The sequence below is a fragment of the Mobula birostris genome, chromosome 27 (assembly GCF_030028105.1).
Source record: "Mobula birostris isolate sMobBir1 chromosome 27, sMobBir1.hap1, whole genome shotgun sequence".
Taxonomy (NCBI): domain Eukaryota; kingdom Metazoa; phylum Chordata; class Chondrichthyes; order Myliobatiformes; family Myliobatidae; genus Mobula; species Mobula birostris.
In genome coordinates, this window is record NC_092396.1 from 13,220,802 (window position 1) to 13,242,927 (window position 22,126).

At 41.3% G+C, this 22,126-nt stretch overlaps 1 protein-coding gene across 2 annotated transcripts in view; it reads left to right on the forward strand.

Moving 5' to 3' along the window:
* The window catches only part of prdm16 (PR domain containing 16), a 751,999-nt gene that overhangs the window by 600,185 nt on the left and 129,688 nt on the right, over positions 1-22,126 (forward strand). For both annotated transcript variants that reach the window (XM_072245465.1, XM_072245466.1), the window contains exon 3: positions 7,370-7,504. In XM_072245465.1, the coding sequence (XP_072101566.1) occupies positions 7,370-7,504 (135 nt within the window). The remainder of the gene's footprint in view (positions 1-7,369; positions 7,505-22,126) is intronic.

Sequence of the window (22,126 nt, forward strand, 5' to 3'; positions counted from 1 at the left end):
ATCAACCAAAGACCATGTGATTCACAGATAGTTGAAGGTCTTGTGTTACAACTTTAAGCAGTCGAAGAGTTGGTATTAGACCAGAAGTGCCAATCGGCTGAAGATGGAATAAGGTATAGGGCAACACTACTAAGTGAAGTGGAACACACTATCCTTAGTAACACATGATGAACAAGTACCTGGTAAGGGTTTTACGTGTTTTATCTCTGATTTAATCCTCTGGTTATTTCCTATTTCTCCATAACTATTTTAATTAACAAAGCTATTTATTGATAGCCAGTTTTTGCATCTTTCCCACCCTCACACAGAGGTTCCCAACTTGGTGTCCACAAACCCACTGGTTAATGGTAAGGGTCCATGGCATAAAAAAGGATGGGAACCTCTGCTCTAGGAGATCCACAAGTTATTGACCTTTGTATTATTGCAGATGACAGATTGAATTTAAAATCATGTGTGCACATTTTAAAATTGTCCACAAATGTGCCACACTGAAAAAAAAGTCTAAGGTTATTTATTCAGCACCGGACAGTATAACGGTGTATAATGTATAACTGTGAGCTCAATTCACCAGGAGTTAGCATTGCGCCGAATGAAATGTTTATCTGAATTGTAAATTGAGGGAATGGATCCTGCAAAGGACTTGAATACCATTCGGTTATGAATCAGAGATTAATTACCAGATGAGAGAAGGAGCAAAAGGAAAATAGAGAGAATTGAGAAATTCTGGTTAAATGTGCCGAGGCTGCAGATTTGCAGTTTCATAAGAAAATAGACTAATTCATGGAATTCTATCATTTTAAATCTCATTTTGCAGAATTCTGTTGATCATATTTACATTACAAATATTGCTTCATTATATCAAAAAAAATCTCAAGATGATTGATTTCTTTGACTTACATTTGGAGTACCAGTCCTGTTGTTACATAGCCAAAGCCAATGTATATTTACTTTCATTTTTAATTTGCCGTAGTACGGGGATTTATCTTCTTAAATCTTATCAGTATCTCAGTCATGACAACTTCCAACCCTATTCCTAAAAAGTGTATATTTTTTCAAAGCAGCGGAATAATCTCATTATTCCAAAATGTAAAAGGATTAACATTCTATCCATTGTCCTTCTGCAAAGAAATTGCATTTAGTACTTGTCTTTAAAAGCTGGTATTTGCATCAACTATAAAAGTTTATAGTCAGTTTTAAAGCTGACTGATAATGCAACAACGTGTATCAACCAAACCGTTTTCTTTCTTACCTACTCTGAATGAAGCATAAAGTGCTTAAACATCGCATTAAGAACTCCGAGCTTTGCCAATAACTGTTTAATGTTAAACATTTTTAAAAATTTCTATTTTCAGGGTGTCACAAGTATTCTAGTAGGTCTTCATTCTAGTTAGATTAGGCTACTGATGATGTCTCAGTGAACAGCTTTGACAGAACTTACTAACTTCTTCCAAAAAAAGCACTAAAATATAAGACCATAAGATACAGAAGCAGAATTAGACCATTTGGCCTATCAAGCCCACCCTGCCATTTCATCATGGCTGATCCAATTTTCCTCTTAGCTCCAGTCTCCTTCCTTCTCCCCATATTCCTTCATGCCCTGACCAATCAAGAATCTATCAACCTCTGTCTTAAATATACATAAAGACTTGGCCTCCACAGTTGCCTGGGGGAAAGAATTCCACAGATGCATCACGCTCTGGCTAAAGAAATTCCTCCTCCTCATTGTTCTAAAAGGACGCCCCCCTATTTATATTTCATAAAGACATTTCTATCTGGAATATTTATGCCATGTTTCGAACAATTTTTATTTAACTGGGATTACTGAAGGAGTTTGATGGAAAATAGAGAGAAACTCCACTAAAACTGTGGGTTGATTATCAGAAGAACAGATTTAAAAGCAATCAGTGAAAGCATCAGCGAGGAGATGTGCAGAGTAGTCGCCCAAGTTGGTGTGTGGTCTTTCGTTGATTCTGCCTTGGTTATTATTCTACGGAGTTATTGAGTATGCCCACAAGAAAATGAATCTCAGGATTATATATGGTTACATATATGTACAGTGATTATATACTTACTTTGAACTTAGAATTTTGAAGTGAGTTGTTATGATCTGGAGCAAACTGCCTTGAAGGATAGTTAAAGCAATGTTAACTTCAAACCCAGAATTTAAATAAATATTTACAAAGGAAAATATTGCTGAATACGGGGAAAGAATAAGAAATTGAGATTAATTTTCACTGTATGGAACATTAAGTTAAAGTGAGTATTCTTTTGAAGGAAAAGGAGAGGTAAAATATCTGTAAATTTTGCCAGGATCTCTCGTGAATCTATTAAAGGACGCTATCTTATGAATTGTAAGAAAGCAGATTCTATTCAGGGACACAGTCCTCCCCTCGTCAGTGCAAATGTCACAGGCTGTTCAGGTAGCTGAAGCTGTACTAGAGCTGTGTTCTGTCCACACTCTTGAATGGATCAGAGAACGACCTTGCCAAGCTGACGTCGTTCCACACCAGGAGCCTCCGGAAGATCCTCTTGCATCCTCTGGCCAAGAAACACCTCCAGCCACACCTTGCTCCTTCAGTGTCACCAAGAGGACATGGCCACAATCATCATGAGGAAATGGGCACATGATGAGAAGTGAGGCCAACTCCATCATCAAGACAGCATTTCATTGGACCCCTGAAGGGTGGAAGAATTACGGGAGACCAACGACAACTTAGTACTGCATGATATAGGCAGAAATGAGGACCCTGAATCACACCTGGGGTACAATAGAGAAGATTGCAAAGGACAGACAGAGATGGAGGACCTTCATTGCTGTCCATAACGCCAGTGGGATAACAGGCATTTCATGACGATGATGATGATGATGGATGTTCAGGTAACTGATTACTTATTTCTGTCTGAAAAGTCACAGGTGTGTAGTTTATCACAACTCTATATTTAGAGAGGGGCAGCGTCAGAGATGCCACCTTCTACATGAGGCATTGAACCACAGCCTGATGTATCACTTATCTAAAAGGCGCTGAGCACTAGATAAAGAGCACAGAAATTCTTCAGGAATCCACACCAGTATCTGTCTCTGAGTGCATACACCTACGAACAAATTGTGTGAACTTTAATCTGTTAAAGTTTGTCGGATCTTGTGACAAATTTGATGATGACGTTACAGAAATGATTTAAAAAGTAATTTCTCAGTTAAAAAATGATTGGGATACCCTTAGGTTGTAAATAAAAACAGATTATTCTGAGCAACACACACAAAATGCTGGAGGCACTCAGTAGGTCAGGCAGCATCTATGAAAATGAATAACCATTCAAGTTTAGGAATGAAACCCTTCTTCAGGACTGAGAAGGAAGGGGGAGGACACCAGAATAATAACGGTGGGAGAAGGGGAAGGAGGTTAGCTGGAAGGTGATAGGTGGAGCCCAGGTTGGGGGGGTGGTGGAGAAAGTCAAGAGCTGGAGAAGAAGGAATCTAATAGGAGGAGTGTAGACCATAGGAGAAAGAGAAGGAGGAGGGGACACAGGGGGAAGTGATAGGCAAGTGAGAAGAGGTAAAAGGTCAGAGCGAGGAATAGAGGAAGGGAGGAGGTGAATTTTTTTACTAGAAGGAGAAATCGATATAAATGCCATCATTCTTCCTAGATCTTCCTCATTGCACTGTTTCTGATCCCATATTTGACTGAAATAACTGGATTGTCTCTTTTTGATGGGAAATTTGCATTCTTTATAACAGAAATCTTTAACTTAGGCAACGCTGAGGCACTTAGACTTTTTAAACCACGAGAAAGTGCATCAACGGAGTTCTGAAACGTCAATGCAGATTTTTTAGTTCACCTGGATTTTCCCGCAAAAATGAAACCGCACGAGGCATGCAAAATGTCAATGAAGAGAACTACCTGATGAGGTATCTTCACAACGGCTCAGAAGACTGATTTTAAAGAAACAACTAGTATTAGCATCTTTTATATCTGTGACAATGGAGGGGAGGCTGGTTTCTGTGATGTGCTGAGCGGTCTCTATCATTCGACGCACTTTCTTGCAGTCACTGGCAGAGCAGTTGCATCCAGAAAGGATATCTTTGATGGTGCTTCAATAAAACTTGGTAAAAGCTAACGGAGACATGCTAAATTTCTTTAGCCTCCTGAGGTGCTGGGGAGCTTTCTTGGCTGTGGTATCTACATGGCTAGACCAGGACAACCTTTTGGTGATGATGTATTGCACCTTGTTTGGCATCACTTCAAATTCAATGTGGTGCATGGCAAAGGTACACAGAAGGCACCAGGTTTTAGATCAAATTCATTCATGTAAAAAACTAGCGTTATGCAAAAAAATCTCGAGCCTGGATCTTCCTTCGTGGTGCGCTGAAGTAGGAGCCTAAAATTACGCTGAGGAACTGAAGTGAGAATTTCCCATTCAGAGGCAAGAGGGCCAGCCATTGAGTCAACGATGACCCTAAACTGTAAGAGAACTGGGAGCAGGCCAGCTGTTTACTTTCCTGACCAAATGTGTTACGTCACTCTACCAGAGGGGTGGAATGGCAAAGAAAGGGAAACGCTTCAGAAATAAAGAGAGAAACGTTTTAGCTTTGAAGTTATGTGAGCTGTAGTTATGTGGGGCAAGAGCTAATTGTTAACATGAATAAGCTGACAATGGACTACTTCAGCATTTTAAAATGCAAACTATGTTCAGTTTAGAAATTGTACTGTCGCTAATAGCATTTATTTATTTAGAAAATTCCCATCTAATAAATCACCAATCCAAAGAGTTCCCAGAAAAAATCAGATCATAATATTGACTCCTTAACATAAATTATATCATTGGTTCCCTATCAATTAGAACACTTCTAAACTCAACGTCAGCTTGATGTTCTTTGGAGGTGAGTGGAACAGTCCACTTTTCTTTCTTCCAGCTCACTTCAGATGTCCGCCAACCAGCAAGTTGTGAGGCAACTATTTCTTGGAAACAATTTGTAGGTAGGTTGTTTTTTTTAAAAAGAGCGCTCCACTATAAATCATTCTGATTTTATTTGCTAAGTGAGGAGCTGGAAATTTTTGAACTCCCCAGTGCAGGGAGTCAATGTTTAGAGTCGATGACTAATCACTTTGCGCACAGTTGGGAATTCCAGACCTTAAACTAGATTATAGCAATAATTTGCCAGATTGGTTTCAGATGAAGAAATCCACAGTTATTGATGAAGGAAGTATTATTTTTCTTTTCTTGTTGGTCACTCTAAAACAGACCCACTCACTCCATGACCATTGCTGTTTTAGCATGACTGGTCTGGAAACATGTTGGATACTTAGGAGGAGACTGACCCTTAGATCGTATCTTTGTCTCGTGGTCCTTCTTCCTTCTCCCTTTCAAAGTTTCAGTCCTTTGGCAGGTTGCCTTTGAACAGCTTGGCTGACAAACTCAGCGGCCAAATTATAACATCCAGCAAGCCCAGGAGGTGCTTAAACTGGGCGGTATTCAGATACAGAATTAGAATCGTGTTGGATTGAAAACAGACCACTATTAGAGAAAAGCAATTTTTTAAAATGGTTTAAGTGTGATAAGAACAAAAGGAGCATTCTTGTATTTTAGTGATTCATTAAAAGTACCGAAATGAGTATTTTTAAAAATTATTTTTCATTATTAATGGTAAATATAGCAGACTAGCACCGCATTTCCCTATGGTATGGAGAATGAAGTGGCTGAAGAAATTGTTTTGGTGAAAACAGAAATTGTCAGAACTTTGCAGATGGGCTAGGTAAAAGCAAGGAATGTGCATTAGTAGTTTATATTTAATAAGTCTACTTACAGCCTTCTGAAACCCTGAGGGTTATGAAATGTTGGCTTCAAGGTGCACATATGTAAGCAGATGGAAACCTTTATGGAAAAAAATTCCTTTACTAATTAAGGTATTCATATTCCAAAGGAGAGAAGGAGTTCTGTTCACAATAGATTCTGCTATATAGTGTTTCATCACTTGAAGCTGAACGTGAAAATTTAACCCGATAGACTGACTGTGCCAAGCTATCTGCTTAGAGCATATAAAAGCGTTTTGTAAAGTGGTCCTAACCTTACTTAGAATTAGCTATGAACATTTAGGCAAGGAAGCAGAAAGTTTTAGTCTTTGGTTTGGTCCATACTTTAGCTACAAGTTGAATAAGAGTGCTGTATCATATATTTTATCAGATTGTTCAGAATTTCCTGAAACATTCAAAAGTTGTATGGAGCTTGCAGGATAGATGTGGAGATGCTTCTGTTGGAAGTGACGTTGTCATAGATGGCCGTGAAAGCCAAGTCATTGAGTATATTTAAAGCAGAGATTGATAGGTTCTTGATTAGTAAAGGTGCCAAATGTAACAAGGGGAAGGCAGGAGAATGGGGTTCGGAGGAATAATAAATCAGTCATGCATAAACGGGCAAAGCAAACTCGATGGACCAAATGACCTAATTCTGCTCCTATGTCTTATGGTTTTATGTAGCAACATTCGCCTCTAAATCTTATGCTTTAAGAAAACCTACTTAGACAGCTAGCACCCAAGGAACCCCACAGGAGGTGAGAAAAAAAATATAGCAAGTGAAAGCATTGTGCTTTAGAATAGCAAAAACACTTGTTATTGAGCTAAAGCTTGTGGCAATGGTGTGAAAACTTGAAAAAAAATCTTTTAATTAGGTAGGGTAAGTTTTTCTATTCAATCGTGTCTGCTGTGGACTTGCAGATTAGGCCTTGCTTGGAGACTAGAACTCTTGACTGAACCCCAGAATGTAAAGATGTCACAAATTACAATGGGAGAATGGAAATGGAACTAGATCCAATAAAAACAGGCTTACGTTTAATGACCTTTAATGCTGTAATTTAAGTTATCTTTTAATGAATTATCTTCCATGGAAACTCCCTGTTCTTATTTGTTGTATCAAAGGGAGAAAACTTCTTAATAATATGCAGCAGTACACACAAAATGCTGGAAGAACTCAGCAGGTCAGGCAGCATTTATGGAAATAAATAAACAGTTGATGTTTCGGGTCATGACCCTTCTTCTGATATTATTGATACAAATTTTTTAAAAGTTTGAGTTTACAGATTACAGAGTTACAACAAAAATGAAATATATCGAAGAAACATAGCAGATCCATCGTTTTGTGTAGATGATGAAGATGCCTTAATAAATTGTGTGGCAACTCTGCATCTCACTTGCTTCTTTGGGAACTACACCCAAAAGATTAATATGTACAGTCCTGAGGGACCCTTAGTAATTTTCTAGCATTTTAATGCTTTTTTTTATTGTGATTACAGTTCCTCCATACAGAATGAAGAAGCAGCTGGTTTATTGACTGCAATATTTAGATGGTACAAATGTTCTGTTCTGCTATTTTTCAGATTGTTGATGAGCTGGGGAATATAAAATTCTGCATTGACGCAAACCAGGCTGGAAGCGGGAACTGGCTGAAGTACATCCGTTCAGCACACTCCTACAACCAGCAAAATTTAGTAGCGTGTCAGATTAATGACCAGGTGAGTTGCCTTCATGGAACTGATTCCAGAATCCTGTTGTGAAGCAATGCCTTTTGATCGAACTTCATGTACAAAGCTAGGTGCAATTGTCTGGAAAGAATTTCACAATAAAAATACAGCACAGCAACAGACATACTAAAGGAAAGATTGAATGTTGCAACACCGCAAAGAGCTGGAAGTCAGCAGTGTTAAAATGCGGAAACATGCTTGGTTAATGTATGTTTTTTGTATGATATGTTGTACGTTAGTCAACCTGAGAGAGAAACTCTGCTGCAAAATAGGGCTAACTGGAACATCTTACGTAAATAGCTTTTAAATTCATTTGTAAACCTATACTTGGGTTTGAAAGTCATGAGGCAGCTGGTGCAAAGAGGTACTTATTTAAAAGCAGAATATTCACTCTTTCTTTTGCAATGTCAACATGGGAATAAACAACAAACATTCCATAGATTATAAGAAAGAATTGCCTATGCAATCATAAATCTAATTAAACATATTTCTTAATAGAGCACCATTTCCATTTACCAAAGGATTGTCAACTTATGAGATGCTTCTTTTTTAATGCGCACGTCTTGGCAATTTTATAAAAATGTTGCATCTTAGGTCCCTGGACCTGCTGCATTTTGCTTATTGCCACAATAGGTCTTCAGTGGATGCAATCTCACTTAAGGCTGATTTACACTTGTGCGTCAACTCGACACCGTACCTACGACGTCACCGCGAACCCTACGCCATAGCCTGACGCACACCTCTCCCAAAATGTAACTATGCGTCGCAGCAACGCAGGCCGCAACAACTGTGATTGGTCCAGCTGGGAGCATCGCATCTCCTCCTACGCTGCAATAGCTTCCCATTGGGTGACTGAAGGGCAGGGAAAGAACTCTGGCTGCAATGCTTTCCATAAAGCTTTACAGACCTCCGAGATTATGGAGGACACATTTCTCTTTTACGAAAAAAGACGCTAGCTTTAAACTTATTTACCCCGAGAAAGACTACCATGACCATGAAGCCTTGCATGGGCAGGTGTGTGCACATGCGCGACGTGCCGGAATTGCCGAGTGACGCAGACACACCAACACACAAGTATAAATGCTCACAACGCGCGTAGGCCACTTGCGTAGGTTACGGCGTTGAGTTGACGCACAAGTATAAATCAGGCTTTACTCTGCACTTAGCCTTGGATCACCTGGACAATGGCAATACTTACCACAAGTTGGTGTTTATTGATTATGGCTCAACGTTCAATGCAATCATATCCTCAGTTCTAATCTATGAGTTCCAAAACCTGGTTCTCTGTACCTCCCTCTGCAGCTGGATGCTTGACTTACTCACTAGAAGTCTACAGTCAGTGCAGATCGGAAGTAACATCTCTTCACTGGCGACACTGGCGCACCTCAAGCATGCATGATTAGCCCACCTCTCTACTCCCTCTACACCTGTGACTGTGTGGCTAGGCACAGTTCAAAAGCCATCTATAGATTTGCCAATTGTTGGCATCTCATAAACTGGCAATCCTTTGGTAAATGGAAATTATGTTGTATGAAGAAATACGTTTAGTTAAGTTTATGATTGTTGGCAGAGTTTAATGGTGCTGAGGCGGAGTATGGAAGTGAGATAGATCAGCTGGTTGAGTGGTGGCTCAACAAATACCTTGTACTCAATGTCAGTAAGACCAAGGAATTGATTTTGGACTTCTGGCAGGGTAAATCAAGGAAACACACACCAGTCCTCATAGAGGGATTAGCAGTGGAAAGGGTGAGCATTTTCAAGTTCCTGGGTGTCAATGTCTCTGAAGACCTATCCTGGGTCCAACATATTGATGCAATTACAAAGAAGGCATGACAGCAGCTGTATTTCATTAGGAGTTTTTGGAGACATCGTGTGCCGCCGAAGACTCTCACAAATTTCTGCAGTTGTACCACGGAAAACATTCTAACTGGTTGCATCACCATCTGATATGGGGGGGCCACTGCACGGAATTGGAAAAGCTGCAGAAAGTTGTAAACTCAATCAGCTTCATCGTGGGCACAAGTCTCCCCAGCATCGAGGACAACTTCAAAATGTCATACCTCAAAAAGGTGGCAGCCATCATTAAGGACCTTCATCGTCCAGGACATGCCCTCTTCCCATTGCTACCATCAAGGAGGAGGTACAGGAGCCCAAAGAGACACACTCAGTGTTTCAGCAACAGCTTCTTCCCCTCCACCATCAGATATTAGATTAGATTAGATTAGATTATGTGGACACGCAGTCCTCTTTTATTGGCATTTAGTAATGCATGCATTAAGAAATGATACAATATTCCTCTGGTGTGATAACACAGAAACACAGGACAGACCAAGACTGAAAAACTAACAAAACCCACATAATTATAACATATAGTTACAACAGTGCAACAATACCATAACTTGATGTAGAACAGGCCATGGACACAGTAAAAAAGTTCAAAGTCTCTCGAAGGTCCCACATCTCACGCAGACGGGAGAAGGAAGAAAACTCTCCCTGCCATGCACGACCACAATCCGACTCCGAGTCGTCTGAAAACTTTGAGCTCCGATCAGCCCTCCGACATCGAGTACCGAGCACCAATTCTGCCAAATGCTTCGAGCCCAGCCTCGGTCGCCAGCAGCAGGCAAAACCAGGGATTTTGGGGCCTTCCCTCCGGAGATTCTCGATCGCACTGTAGCAGCGGCAGCGAACCGGGCATTTCAGAAATTTCTCCAGATGTTCCTCTGTGCCTTCTCACGTCTGTCTCCATCAAATCAGAATTGTGCACGGCACTCTACTTACAAATACGATATCATTTCACCGGAGAGCTGCGTGCGCTGTTTTGCGCCGCCATCTTCTCCTCCCGCCCAGATATCTGGATGAACAATGAATCCATGAGCACTACTTCTCTTTTTTTTTTTTGCTCTATTCTTGCACTATTTACTTAATTTATTCATATATACACACATCCTATTGTAATTATAGTTTTTTAATTATGTATTGCAATATACTGCTGCCACAAAACGATAAATTTCACGACATTTGCCGGCGATATTAAATCTGATTCTGAAATGTGCAATCCCTAGACAGAGTTTTGGGACTGCACCATCAACCTTGTCCTCTACTATCAATGTAGTTTCAGTGAGATCTTCTTGATGGGAAATATAGAAGAAGAATCTTCAAACAGATGTCCAATGACAACTTGCAGGTTCTAGATGCTGGCTTACAGTGCACAATATCATTACGGCTCAAGGCGTCAGAGTTCAGAGTTCAATTTTAGCATCATCTGTTCTCCCCATGACTGTGTGGGGTTCCTCTGGGTGTGCTGCTTTCCTCTCACAATCCAAGGGCGTACTGATTGCTAAGTTAATTGGTCATTGCAACAATTTCCTGTGGTTAGGCTAGAGTTATTTAGGTGGGCTCCGAGACAGTGCAGCTCTTGGGCCTGAAAGGCCGGTTTTGCACTTTATCTCTAAACAAAAATTCTGCTGTCAGCCACATTGTGGTTCGGTGAAATTGAGTTGACAGAATTTTCAGGGGTTGAAACACCAGTTTCGGTACTGGTCTCTCATTGGAGGGTAAATTATGCATCACAACTGCATTGCAAAAATTTATTAGGAACTATAGATTTAAACTTCAGAATTGGCTTTCCAGTCTCTTGACTATGTAATATCGCGGAAGATAAAGTGGTCTGGACAGTATTTGGGAACAATTTTAATCTCACCGCCCTGTTGAGAAACCAAAGAGTTTAAGAGAGTAATGACTCTAAATCCCACCTGAGTTTACTCCTCCTCAAAGTCAACAGTTATTATGCAGTGTAAAAGTGGCATTCCACCAGCACTGTGAGTTTCCAAAGTTCAAAGTAAATTTATTATCAAAGTACACGAATGTCACCGCATGCAACCCTGACATTGATTTTATTGCAAGAGTTCACAGTAAATACAAGAAACACAACAGGATCAATGAAAACCGCACCCACCAGAACAGATAAACAATCAATGTGAAAAAGACAACTAACTGTGTAAAAACAAAAAGAAAGAAAAGAAATAATAAAAAATCTTAAATAAATAAAAAAGCCAATCAATATTGAGAGCGTGAGATGAAGAGTCCTTGAAAGTGAGTCCACTGGCTCATAGGTCCAAAGGAACATGGGGAACAGTTCAGTGATGGGGTGAGTGAAGTTAGCACCTCTGGTTCAAGAGCCTGATGGTTGAGGGGTAACAACTGTTCCTCAACTTAGTGGTGTGGGTCCTAAGGTTCCTGTACCTTCTCCCTAATGGCAGCACCAAGAAGAGAGCATGATCTGAGTGGTGGGGGGTCCTTGATGATGGTTGCTGCTTTCCTGCGACAGCACTCCGTATGAATGTGCTCAGTGGTGGGAGGAGCTTTCCCTGTGATGGACTGGGCTGTATCCACTACTTTTTGTAGGCTTTTCCATTCAAGGGCATTGGTGTTAAAAGGCCATTATGCAACCAACTAATATACTGCCCACCATACATCTATAGAAGTTTGTCCAAATTTTTAATGAATTGCCAAATCTTTGCAAACTTCTAAGAAGGTAAAGGCACTGTTGTGCTTTCTTTGTTATGGCACTTAAGTGCTGGACCGAGGACAGATCCTCTGAAATGATAACACCAAGGAATTTAAAGTTTCTGACTCTCTCCACTTCTGATCCCAGATGAGGACTGGCTTATAGACACCTAGTTTCCTCCACCTGAAGCGGTTGTTGTTGTGGCACCATTCGGTCAGATTTTCAATCTCCCTCTTATATGCTGATTCATCACCACTTTTGATTTGACCACCGACAGTGGTGTCATCAGCAAACTTAAATATGGTTTTGGAGCTGTACTTAGCCTCACAGTCGTTAGTATAAAATAACTAGAGCAGGGGGCTAAGCACCCAGCCTTGTGGTGCACCTGTGCTGATGGAGATTGTGAAGGAGATATTGTTGCCAATTCAAACGGACTGGGGTCTGCAAGTGAAGAAATCAAGGATCCAGTTGCACAAGGGGGTATTGAGGCCTAGGTCTTGGAACTTATTGATTAGTTTTGAGGGGGTGATAATATTGAATGCTGAGCTGTCGTCAATGGAGAGCATCCTGATGTATGCATCTTCATTATCCAGATGTTTCAAGGTTGAGCGAAGAGCCAAAAAAATGGCATCTGCTGTCGACCTGTTGTAACGGTAGGCAAATTGCAGTGCATCCAAGTCACTTCTCAGGCAGAAGTCAGTAAGTTTCATCACCAGCTCCTCAAAACACTTCATCACAGTGGATGTAAGCCAAGATGATAGTCATTGAGGCAGGTTACCTTGTTCTTTTTATGCACTGGTATAATTGAAGTCTGCTTGAAGCAGGTGGGTACCTCAGATTGCAAAAGCAAGAGGCTAAATCTATTGGTGAACAGTTGATCTGCACAGGTCTTTAGTACCTGACCGGGTACTCCACCTGGCTGGATGCTCTCTGTGGGATTGGCTTCTTGAAGGATGCTCTCACATCAGCCTCAAAGACTGAAATCACCCTGATAATCAGGGACCGTGGGAGTTCGTGAAGGTGCCTCATACGTTGATGGTCAAAGCAAGAGTAAAAGGCATTGAGCCCATCTGGGAATCCAGCCAACAAATTCTGTTAAAAAAATATCCCTTGTTTTCAGCTGGGATTTGTAGATCTCATAGAATGCATAATGGGATCATTGGAGTTATATTTTTATTTACCTACCATCAGTGTTCTGCCATTTCTGTGTTAATATCAGGACACATGGAGTACTTTGTAAACCATGGCTGCAGATTGGTAGCATCACTGCCCTACTAATAAAAGAACTGGTGTAAAACTAAATGTAAGCGCTAGAGATCTTGCAGATGCTGGAAATCTAGAGGAACTCACCTGAAGTGTTGGAGGAACTCAGCAGGAGTGGCGGCACCAATGGAAAGGCATGAATAGTCAACCTTTTGTGTTGAGACCATCAGGTTGCTGGGTTCCTGCTGAGTTTCTCCACTATTTTGCGTGTGCAAAACTAAATGTGTCCTATGATCCATTAGGGCAAACAATTCCACCTACACCTCTATTTAACCAGTGAATAACTGGTTGAGTCCAATAGACCATAAGTCATAGGAGCAGAATTAGGCCATTTGGCCCATTGAGTCTGCTCTGCCATTCAATCATGGTTGATCCTTTTTTCCACCTTCTGTAAGACCATAGGCCACATGAGCAGAATTGGGATATAAATAGCTTCAGGTCAATAAGACCATAAGATATAAGAGCAGATTAACGCCACTTGGCGCATCAACTCTGCTATGCCATTTCATCATGGTTGATCCATTTCCCTGCCAGCCCCAGTCTCCTGCTTTCTCCCCATACCCCTTCATGCACTGACTAATTAAGAACCTATCAACCTCCATCTTAAACACACCAATGACTTAGACTTCACAACCACCTATGGCAACGAATTCCATAGATTCAGCAATCTCTAGCTAAAAAAATTCCTCCTGATCTCCATTGTCAGTGGACACGCCCCCTGGCTGTAGATTCAGTGGTTGCTATTTTGGCTAGGCAGCTGGGGGCATTTTTAGCCATTACCAAGTACATGAATTTGATATCAGAGGACAAGGGAAAATCCGTGGATGGAAATTCAGATGAATGGCAAGGGCAGCAAATGCCAGAAATATAGGAGCAGAGCAACAGATGTCCTGAAATACAACTTCCGCTGAATCTTTTGTTTTGCATCGGGTCGAATTGTAATGCTTGCATAAATGTTGCAGAATCCTGGCTTGTGATTTCGAAAATGGCCATGGTACTTCGCATCACTCTACAATACAATGCTCCTTTCATTCACACAAGAGATTCTGGAGATGCTGGAAATCCAGAGTAACACACACAAATTGCTGGAGGAACTCAGCAGATCAGGCAGCATCTACAGAAGAGGAATAAAGAGCCAATGTTTTGGGCCAGGACCCTTCCTCAGTCAGGGCCTCCGCTCTTTATTCCTCTCCATGGATGCTGCCTGACCTGCCGAGTTCCTCCAGCATTTTGTGTGCGTGGCTTTGGATTTCCAGCATCTGTAGTGTTTCTTATGTTTATGTTTTGTGTGTGTGCTGCTCCTTTCATTTAAATTTGATATAGAATAAACAGTAATTTGGCATTGAAAAGTAGAAACCTTTGGAAACACCCAGTAGATCAAGCAGCACCACAGAGGAGAAAGTTAATGCTACAGGTCAAAGATCTTAAGACACACTTAAGTTTTGCACTTAATACTTGATGTTCTCCAGACACAGCTTACTTATGACGTGTCCACCTTGATCTAGCTCTGTTCTCTGGGCGTTTCCCCTGCCCACTCACCTCCTGCTACTGCTCTCAATGATAACCTTGCCTTGCTGCCCTCCCACATTTACCCCAGCTCTAGAGTTCCTTCCTAAACCCACCTATTTCCATTACCTTTTTAATGAGACTCTTTAAAGCCCAAGTGCTATGCACAGCCATCCCCAGGTCTTTTCTCAGCTGGGCTATTGTGTTCCTAATGCCTCTGCTAATCGTTCTTTTAAGGGAGCAAAACGTGGCTGTAAAACAGTGCTTCTGTGACCAAGCTCATTTGCGGGATTTCTAAATCACTACCCATAGGATATTACACTGGGACTTCGCAAACGTGCGCTGCTTTGAATAGAACCTGCGATTTGAAAATTATGAAAATCCACATGAAAGCATCCCCAAGGATTCCAAACCTATTAAAACTTCGTCACAGGGAATTGTATTATATGTGTAAGATTTAAGGGGGAGAGGGAACCTGATTTCACGCTGGAGTGTGCAGCCAAAAACAAAACTCGTCAACAAGGCAAACCCAGTAAAGCAACTTAAAGCGGTACAGTGCTCGCGTCCCAGAAACTTATTCGGGTAAGGCTCTTGGTTGGAGTCGGTTCAGCCACGCCTGTAAGCAAGCGGGTACCTTCTTTCTCACCATGGATTTCAGTGCACGGGCGATTGATGGCGGTGTCTTGCGGAATAATAGGTGTTTCCCGGCAGTCTGTGATGAAGGTGAATTTCTAGTGAGATATGTCTGGGGGAGTGGGAACTGGGGTGGAATGAAAGGAACTTAATTCCGTCAGTAACCACCAGCTGTAAACTTGTTATGGGGAGTTTCTTATAAAAACTCGTATGAAAGTCAGCCACTCATTAACTTAGCAAAGTTTTAAACGGTTTAAGTTTAGAATGGGCGAACAGCTGTAATCAAAAGACGGACAGGGATATTGAACTTCCGCGTGTTAAGAACTTTCAGGATAACACCATCAATCGTAACTAATAGCTTCAAAGGGTTAATTTGATATCAGATAGTGGTTATTGTCTCCATCGTTTTGACATCATCTGAATCCCTGAGTCTCAGTAATTCCGTGGCCGAACACACGACAGCAAATATGCTGCCCCGTAATAAACCCCGGACAACAAACGCACTTGCAAACGTACGTTAATCGTCACTTTATATCCCTCGGCCAGACGACAAGGAGTCGATGTAATCCGGTGACAATGATGAATGTAACATCTGCTGGAAAACTGCGGAGGATCTGGGTGCTCTTCAGAAGTGAGGGGTTCTCGAAGGCCAGCCAGCTGGAAGCTATGAATGGGTCTGTGTGCGAGGTAGCTGTCAGCTCCGAATGATTGATAACTGAGAACTATAAAGATCAGAGCCTTCAAATTCACACTGCACATCCAGAGGGCCTGAGACCACGACATCATACTTTAATATTCAGTCAAACAGACTTTTAAAGTGCTTATTCAACGAGGGGAAATCTTGGTCTTGAATTACCAACATTTGCTTAAATGGCATTACAGCTAAAATGATTCCCTAGCCAAAAAAAAAAGCGTCTGGACTTTCTGGTCTAGTTTGTATTGTGAGTCACTCGCAATTTGCATTTTATTCAAGTGATTTTAAACCAAAACGTTTTGAAACACATCTTCTTGATGACCCATGCAAAGTTTCCAACATCTCAAAACGTTTGATATTCTCATATTTGCATTAGATAACTCTGAGGTGACTGTAGTCTCTTTGCAGTGTTAGTACTATATGAATGCAAGTTGCTCTTGTGAATCACATCCGCTTCAATAGTAATTCAGTTACTGGTTTTGCTGAGCCTATCAATAAGAGGTTGAGCAGAAGGCATGATCAGAACAATCCTATGTACTAAAACTATCTGGAATGGATAAGCATTCCTTAAGTAGGAATAAATGGTCAAGCAGGATGCATGGACCATAGAACCATTTACCAATGTCCCTTCAGATAATCTGCCGGATCATTGGAATCTGTAGTTGTTGATTTATTAATGTGTGTTTTCAGCTGTGATAACACTGCTTTCCCATTGGGGGCTGCATTTCAGTGGATGGAAACAGGAGTTCCATACACTATTAGTGTATGGGGAATTCCCTGTGGATATTAATGTTTCCAAAAGAACTCCCAGTTTGCACCAGTATTTGCTAGAAATCTAGAAAGGAGAGTGTGCAGGTTTCCAGGGGATCCCCCATGAGAAAGATTTAAAAATTATTTTCATCTAGACTCTAGAGCAATGATGGCTTTTAATTTGCAAAGGTTTGCATCTGTTTTCTCTTTGAAGTGCCGTGGAGCATTCATGATGGTTTAAGGCAGCAACTCACCACAAAGAACAGAATGGAAATTGCAGTCTCTGAGAGTATTTTTATGAACTGAGTATATAATGCGTAGAGTTTTCATACACTATTGTACCAAGCACTGCTGTTATTTGAGAGTTTCTGCCAACAATGATGGAAATTCTGTTTACAGCTCCATCTCTGTTCAAAGTTCAAAGTAAATTTTATCATCAGAGTATGTATATGTCACCACATACCACCCTGAGATTCTTTTTACTGCAGGCATACTTTGCAATCTATAGAATAGTAATTATAACAGGATCAGTGAAAGATCACGTAGAGCATGGAAGACAACAAACTGTGCAAGTATCAATATAAATAAATGACAATAAATAACAAGAACATGAATTGACAAGATAAAGAGTTCTTAAAATGTGATCGTTAGTTGTGGAAACATCTCGATAGATTAGTGTAGAACCTTTTGTTCAAGAACCTGATAGCTAAGGGGTAGTAACCGTTCTTGAACCTGGTGATGTGAGTCCTGAGGCCCTTGTACCTTCTACCTGATGGTAGCAGCGAGAAAAGAGCATGGGCCTGGCTTGTGAGGATCTTTGATGATGGATTCTGCTTTCCAGCATTTCATGTAGGTGTGCTCAATGGTTGGGGGGGAGCTTTACCCGTGATGTACTGATTTTTTGGGTTTATTTGCTTATGGAAGCAGATTTATAAAGAAAACTACATCAGTGTTTGAGGGAATAGCAGAACAGCGTTTGCGCGTGAGGGGAACAGAGAGCATTCTTAGAATGGACCAGTGTGAAGGGAAGGTAGTGGAAGTGCCAGATACATCAGTGACTTCAATAAATGTGTTTGGGCTCAGCTATTTCTCCTGCAGTGGAAAATATAAGGTTGTTCCTTAGGCTGACCAACATGGTTGAAATTCCAGGAGAGAAGACAGAACAAAGAAGCGTGGTGGAGTGAGAAAAGAAAGATGATGTACTTTTCCTGGCAGTAGGTTGGTGAGACTCTTCAGTACAGGAACTACAGATGAGCTACCTTATCAGGCTACACTGAAAGCCTGAAGGTATTGTGGAATTTGATTTTGTTGGAGATTTTTGAGGGCTGCAAGTTTGGCATATGCTGCCAGGGTCTAGAGAAAGTGGTTGGCATATATTTGGCCATGCTAAAAACACTAGCAAATGGGATCAATCTCCAGATGACATTGGCCATTCCATAATCACTGAGTGTGCAGCCTGGTTAATGACAAAATCGTGGAAAAACTATTAAAGGTGTAGATACTACATTTTATGGAGCCTGAAGGTTGGCAGCCGGGTGAAATGTTGCTGAAGAGAATGAGGGAGATTTGGATGGAATTCTAGAGTGTGTGCATTAAGCAAGCATAAAAGATGATATAGGTAATGGCATCTTCTTTATTGATAGAACTGGGTTGTGTGGAGTGAAAAAACAACTCTGGTGGGACATTTGTCAGTGATAATAATTTGAAAGGGATAAGTGCAACTGGAATGAAGAGCTGTCACGGGGTGGGGGTGGGGGTGGGGGCATACAACACAGACAGGAATTCTACAGACACGCAGGGCAACTACAAGACTTAATGGTGTATTTCCTGCATTGGAAACAGACACGCAGCACTATATCGATCACAAGACCATAGTTACAGCAAATAATCATCTATTCAAGCAAAAAATTGTTCCACAGTTTCACCCTGTTGAGGCATTGCACTTCTCAGGAAATGGTTAATGTAAGATCGAGAGTGAGAGAATGCAGGGAAATCTGCCAGTGGTTGTGGTCTTTTGCTTGAGATTACTTCAACAAATGAGAAAGTACTGGGTAGTGAACATTGCATTGACTCAGCACCTGAAGGCCTCAAGAAGCTTTAATTGCAGTAAGACGATCTCTTCGTCAGTTCTTGCAGTTGTATTGTTGACCGTAATACTCAGATTTACAATTGCTTGTGATTTAATCCCATTTAATATTGGGTGGTGCTGGTACTTTACCCCATAAAGTAGATTGGAGGAGAAGCTGATTAGACAAGGGTGTCAATATAAGTCCCCTTGCAGCTTGCCTCATAAAATCCTACAAATACGTTGCAAAGACGAACAAGCCAACATCGTTCTCCTCTCCCAGGTAAAGATCCTGTATGGAAGACCCAGTTATACCTGTGCTGGGCAAGCAACATTATACAGATGCCTGATACAAACCCTCATTGTCTGAGCTCTGCCATGGGAAGAGATTACCAGGGATTCAAGAGGAAAAGATTCAAGGATGTTCTCAAAGCCTCCGTGAAGAAACACAATTTCCCCACTGGCTCCTAAAAATCTCTAGGCCATTCTAAATGGAAAATAAATGATATTGAGAAGTTTGAAGCCTCTGCAGAAGGTCAGGAGGAACAAACCGCTCTAAATCTATCCGCCCATCCACCCTTCAGCTGTTGTCTGCGGAAGAATCTGCAGTTCCCACATTGACCTCATGAGTCACATCAGAACCCATAAATTGGAGAGGAAGTCAGTTATCCTCAATCTTGAGGAAATAACTAGGTTAAAAAAAAAGCAGAGTATGCTTAATGCAGAACCATTAATAGTGAGCCAACTTTGCAAAGTTTAATTGTGAATTTGTATGCTGTCAGTACTTTAGCCAGCTTGAATTCTGTCATGCCTTCACCTAGTTAAATGTGGACTCCAGAAGTTAGAACCACCTGACAATTAAAACACAAAAGAGATTGTTTACCTGAACCAAACTACCATATGGAGTTCAGTAAGCCCGATGGATTTTTCATTTGGTGACACTCAAAATGCTGCAAAGGGTTCTGAAGTTTCTATGTAATCAGGATGATATGCTTATCACCATAAACAGGGGAACATTTGAGAAGCTCAAAAGAACGATGTCTGAGGGAGATGGAATAAGTGTACGCTTAGGCAATCAGATCACTGACTTGAAGTGTGGAATCAGCAAGATTAAGCAGAGGAGGTAGTGTCTGCAAGGCAATCAACATGACTGAGCTTAAGTCCCCTCTCAGAATGCTTCAGTACTTCTCAAAGTCTCTACCAAGCTTGACCAACTCATCGAGTCATAGGATATTGCACAGGGGGCAGCTCTGGCTTTGTTCTAAAGCATGTGTGCTTCCTGGACCCTCACCTCCGTTGAGAACGGTAGCGTAGTGGTTAGCAAAACGCTTTACATTAACAGCAACCTTGTTCAATTCCAGGTGCTTCCTGGACCTCCACCTTCATTGAGAATGGTAGCGTAGTGGTTAGCAAAACACTTTACATTAACGGGAACTAGGTTCAATTCCCACCGCTGACTGTAAGGACTTTTTATACATTCTCCCTGTGACCACATGGTGCTCCGGTTTCCTCCCACAGTTCAAAGATGTAATGGTTAGTAGGTTAATAGGTCATTGTAAATTGTCCAATGCTAGGGTTGTATTGGGGGGGTCACTGGGCAAAGCAGTTCAAAGGGCCGAAAGGGCCGGAAGGGCCTATTCCATGCTGTATCTCAATAAATAAATACATAAATCTACAGCCAGATCAAGAAGAGGCTCTAACTATCATTTTGGGGGTTACTATATTTCAGATGTTTTTTGATCAGCAGCATTTCCACTCCTGTCATGAAGCATAATCTATTGATTACAGCTTTTGGATTAGAGACAATTATTCTTCTGATGAAGGTTGCATGACTAAAACAATGGATTAGAGACAATCATTCTTCTGATGAAGGTGACATGACCAGAACAATGGATTAGAGACAATCATTTTGGATTAGAGACAATCATTCTCATGATGAAGGTTGCATGAGCAGAACAATGGGCCATCCTTCTATCACACTGGGTACTTCATGACAAACCAGAATTCTCAAAAAGATGTGCTGAAATGTTTGCCTCAGAACTATGCAAACACTAACATAAAAGAGGACAATCTTCAGTTGCAAGTGATTGATATTTTTGGTAGCAGTTAAAGAGATTGTCAGAACTACCTGTTTAAATATTCCTTTGAGGCAGGTCTATGGATAGTCCTTGTTTAAGTTAAATAAAGAATTCATTCATTCAATATGTGCCATGTCATATGCCGTGGACCTCGACTGTGATTGTTCTTGGCAAATTTTTCTCCAGAAGTGCCTTCTTCTGGACAGTGTCTTTACAAGACGGGTGACCCCAGCCATTACCAATCCTCTTCAGAGAATGCCCGCCTGGTGTCAGTGGTCGCATAACCAGAATTTGTGATATGCACCAGCTGCTCATACGACCGTCCACCACCTGCTCCGAGAAACGTGACCCTGATCAGGGGTGGGGGGCGGGGAGTGGACGTTGCTGCACCTTGCCCAAGGTGACCTGCAGGATAGTGGAGGGCAGGAGTGCCTTATACCCCCTTTGGTAGAGACATATCTCCACCCTGCCATCCAAAATAAAGAATAAGAATGGTAATCAGAAAAAAGACTCACAGGTTCCTGACTCCACTCTAGCCAAACACCAACTATTGATATTTCAAGCACAAAGCATCAAATGCAATCCATCTCATGTTTGATAAATAGGATTCACGGGGTACCTCAGAAGAGAACTGTGGGAGAAGGTACAGTGTTTATCTGCAGTCCCAGTAATACATGGCTGACCTTTCAAGTACACAGACCTATAGATCAAAAATTATCATGAGGTGTGGGGATCAATTAATACATGAACATGATACCCAAAAAGACAATGCAGGAGAATGGGGTTGAGAGGGGAAGTATGATTGAATGGTGGAGCATACTTGATGGGCCAGATTCTGCTTCAATGTTTGATGGTCTTAAAAGATGGTGATCAAGTACATAGATGTGAGCTAACAGGATGTTTGCTATGATGTGGCCATCACACGTGTCAGGAGGTACAGGAAACCATGACTAAGTTATGAAACCATGCTATGAGAAACATCCTACAAAGGGAGTTCATCTACAGAGGAGCATGTGCCTGGGATAGATACTTATTTTGAGGAGATCTCAGAGGTTAGGAATTCAAGCACTTCAATTGGATCTGTAACTGTGTATGGATATGTAAATTTTCAACC